The 4,367-nt window shown below is 37.6% G+C and overlaps 1 protein-coding gene across 1 annotated transcript in view; it reads left to right on the top strand.

Annotated features, from left to right (window-relative positions):
- spp1 (secreted phosphoprotein 1) overlaps positions 1-1,807 on the top strand; it is a gene marked incomplete at its 3' end in the record, with an annotated part of 8,089 nt that extends 6,282 nt beyond the window's left edge. The window contains exon 9 of the mRNA XM_079659971.1: positions 1,737-1,807. Coding sequence (XP_079516097.1) covers positions 1,737-1,807 — 71 coding nt within the window. The remainder of the gene's footprint in view (positions 1-1,736) is intronic.
- Between the last annotated feature and the right edge of the window lie 2,560 nt (positions 1,808-4,367).

Here is a 4,367-nt window from a genome sequence, read left to right as displayed (position 1 = left end):
CCTGTAAGTGGCGCTGTAGTCTGCCACAAAGCAGCGAAGAACACTTCCTTTGCATGGTTGCCATGGTTGCCCTTCTGTTTATTCTCCGCTGTGGCTCTTTTTCTCCCTCCCCGAGGAAAGCGTTTGCTCTTGCTGCTGTTATTCATTTCAATCCCTCCCTCACTGTAAATATCTCCGGTTTGCCACCAGCAGATGACAAACACCCACCTCTCCGCCTCTTCCAAGGAACGAGGGGACCATGCGCAGAGTTTCAGTTAGATTTTTTTCCGCCGGTCAACAAGTTAAAACTTCTGGACAAAATTAGAAAAGTGCCGGTCAAAGGTCTTCTTTGTTATTTATTGAGCTTTAAAACAAATGAATAATGACTCTATATAATCATATAAGAATAAAACACGGAGGACGGAGATCTAAATTTCTCCCCCTCTTCTCCCCGCTGCAGCCCAGCAGCTGATCTCAGAGCACGCTCCCCTCTCCTGCAGGGGGGCGTGGTCAGCTGCAACTCACAGAATCAGCCCCCTGCAAAAACAGGGCTGGAAACAGTAAATAGAGAAAATTGAGGCATGGGCTAAAATGCAGGATCTGTTTGGTATTTTGAAAATAAAACAAAATAATACTTTATTCCGAGTGTGCTTACTGTATGTAGAAAAACGAAAAGATCTTTGGAAGATCTTCAACAGGTAACAATGGGCTGGAGGCTGGACACCATGTTCCCATTGTCCAGTAGCTGGACCACTAACACATTTATCTTCAAATCTTTCATCTTCACTTTTAGAAAGTAAAGAAATACAATACTTGAGTGGCTAACAGTTAGCAGTCATATGAAGGAGATTGCTATAGAAAAGGGAGGCAGGGTCTTTAACAGTTTTTAAATTAATAGGAAGTCAGCATGTTTGTCACTGTTCATTAAATGAAGTATTTTTAGAAAAGTTTAGAGCAAAAGTCACTTCATAATAATAGCTTGAAACCAACTTCAAAAGTCAGAACATATTATACTGTGTTGTAAAACCTCCATTACTAACCACAGGTCTCAAAACAGCACGGTGGTTTGTTCAGCGTCAAAAAGGATTTCCTGTTCAACTCTGTTTAATGATCACCAAGACACGAAGAGTACAAAAACTAAATCTATCCGATGTGCATGACTTGGTTGTTAAACATGTTAGAGCTTGCCATCAAGTCAAACTTGACACAATATATAAGCATTCAGTTGTGTAACATTAACCCCAACCAGGGAGATTTATTTATAACCTTTAAAGTGAGATTTATCTTGCAACACTATCTTGCAACCGGTAGAAGAACTGCTCTTGAAAAAACCTGCAACTTAAATTGTGACAAAGTATTACACAAACCTAACATAGTTGTAAATAGGAAAGAGGTCTCCCCCAAGCAGCAACTTAAGTAACATTTGGAGAGATTTCTAACAATTGCAAGGGTTAAGAGCTACAATAAATAATAAGAAATACATTTTAGACACGTGGGAGTTGAGGTGTCGACATTTTAAAGTGGTCTGCATTCCCTTAACCTCCCTGAAATTTCAGTAAATTATTCAATTATAATCTTGATTAACTTGAGATGTATTCACCCCCCATATTCTGACATGCTTGAAACATTGACAAATCTATAAAGACAAGATCAGATTTGAAGACTAGTCACCACGTCAAACATCATGCATTAATGTTACTCACATGTTATCAGAGTTTGCAGGCTGACTCTCATATTGTGTTCTTTTCTCTGTATAGTTTATCCCAGGAACTGGTGTGTGGCTGCACTCTGCTCCCTGAGGACAGCTGCAGTGTGTGAGTGTGTGTGAATGTTTGTGAATATGTGCGAGTGTGCGTGACTGGAGGTGGGGGGCGAGGCTGCATGATCACTGAGTCATTCAGAAGCTCACATGGTGGCCAGGTCATGATTATTAATTAATACTCAACTATATCTTTACATCTCAAGACTTAAAACATGTTACTTTTACTCCACTAAATGTATAGGATTTAACACCGTTATTAGTATGTATATTTATGAACTTTATTTAGTTAAAGTTTGCAGTTTGATACACTCAAATTATGTATTAAAAAAGTATTTTTAATAAATACATTAAGCTGAATGCTGTGGACAACTCCGATATTTATTTTGATCTTGGAATAGTTCTTTTTCTGTAAACATTCCTGTGATTATAGAGACCAGCTAACACCTTAAACATGGTCTTGGGGCATCTATACTTCTAAACTTGTTTTAATATATATTATATTGCAAAAAATGTGCGATGAAAATGTGTCTAATGTAATTTATGACTTACTCGTTTATTTTTTAATCTGTGTTTGTTGTCAGAATTATTACGTGTTTCATGTTGTAATGAAGTGCAAAACAGTATGCGACCTGTGCAAATACCCTATGTTCCTACCAAGGGTGTAACTTTGGTTTGAGAAGTGGGGGGGATACAAAACAGGGGGTCCTCCGCAATGAAACATTGTTCTCTATTTAATTCCATTTCCTGCCTTTCTACACATATATATTAGGGACTATGGTGTTAACTAATCCAAGACAAATGTGTAGTGTATATAATGAGTGTGCAAACTTATCTATCCATGAACCTGTTTTATTTGTGATGACTTCACATCCTATAGGCGGGTCCGGGGACATGCACCCCCGGTTAGATTTTTCTAAATTGAAGTTAAAGCATCAATCTGGTGCACAAATTAAGAGTTGTATGGATACAACTCTCAACACTCATATGAAACAAAACTGTATATATTTCAATACGCCAAAACCATTAGAATATGCTCACAACCAATAACACATCATTGATATACTCCTCTCTCCTATCTTTATTTTACCTAGTCTGCATTCTTTCTTTTTATTTATGCATATTTTACTAATCACTTCCCATTCAAACTGTGTTTTTTATTTTTTACTGACATGGAAATATTTGTTTAGACCAAACTGTTTGAGACCCACTGAGATAACTTAGACTAAAGTTTACAATATAATCACTCAGCGAGTCCTTTACCTCCCTGAGCTGACGTTACCTCAGCCTCTCAGTCCGACAGGAGAGGACTCTCCCTCTCCTTATTGTTGAAAAAGCTTCTAATCTCCTTTAGCTCCGAGCTAGCACCAGATGCTAACAACAACCCCTGTAACTCTCTCTGTCTCTCTCTGACGCTCCTCCGTGACGATGACCACTTGTGTAAAAAGAAAAACACATTGAAAAGTGGGGGGGACACAAACTGGATTTTGAAAAGTGGGGGGGACATGTCCCCCCTGTCCCCAGTGGAAATTACGCCCATGGTTCCTACTTCCTAATGGGTTTAATACAATTCATGTTTTCATCTCAGTCATTTTAAAATTCCTCTAAATAGGGTACTCGTAGTGTCATCACATTTTATAATCATGTTATCGTTGTGTTAAGAGGAAGAATGACTTATTTAAATGGAATTACTTCTCTAATCAGCAATAACCTTTATAGTATTTTATGGGAAGTAAAGGAAAGCTTTACCAGTATATGTGAAGAACAAAAGGAAGAATAAAGAAGGAAGACAATCCACTACTGAAAGCCGTTAGTAATTTATTTCTGTAAATCGAAATTAAATATTTAATTTTGCATGAAATTGACCTTAAAGGGATAATTTTCAAGATTTTAATTATTATATCAACATAATCCTTCCTAATTTACAGAGCGGGGCGACGGTCATAATCCCAGAACGAATTGAACGAATTGTAAAATGATAACTCATTTCAGGGTTTTAAGGGACTCCTCAAATGTAATGTGTACATGAAGTATTATGGGAATTAAATGCATGTGTTGGACAACTTAACAACTTACTTATAGGTTACACTTATGAGATAATTTGTTTTAGAAACCTGTAGTGTAAGGATTATAATTGGAATTTCAGTCATTACATAACAGTAATGAATCCCACTAATGCTAACTTCAAAAGCTTGTGGGCATGCATGTTAAACTTTTAATCAGCGGTATATTTAATGAGCTGTGGATGTGAGTTTGATCTTTAAGTTCAATTGAAGGATTCACTAATGATGTGTTGGCTTTGCGTTCAGGTGGGAGGTGTAGGGAGAAAGTTCAAATTGTTCAAATTGTTTGGGCCCTTTCAGTCACGGGCCCTTAGAATCGTCCTAACTCTTCACCCCCTTACGGCGCCCCTGACTATAGGGTATGTATTATTGCAATATTTGTATTGTTCTTGTCTTTCAGAGACTCCACTGACCCTGTTTCAGGCTTCAGAATTTAGTCCTGAAGGTTAGATTTGTTCTGTGTTTCTATTTGTGGTTAACAATCTGTAGTTCATAGCAAAAGCCAGAAGAGAGCAGCATATTCATTTATAATGTGGCCTGTCATTTCAAGACCCGGAATTCATAGG

The sequence above is a fragment of the Notothenia rossii genome (assembly GCF_949606895.1).
Source record: "Notothenia rossii genome assembly, chromosome: 11".
NCBI lineage: Eukaryota > Metazoa > Chordata > Actinopteri > Perciformes > Nototheniidae > Notothenia > Notothenia rossii.
Note: the sequence above shows the minus strand (reverse complement) of the source record. Positions and strands in the feature narration are given on the sequence as shown.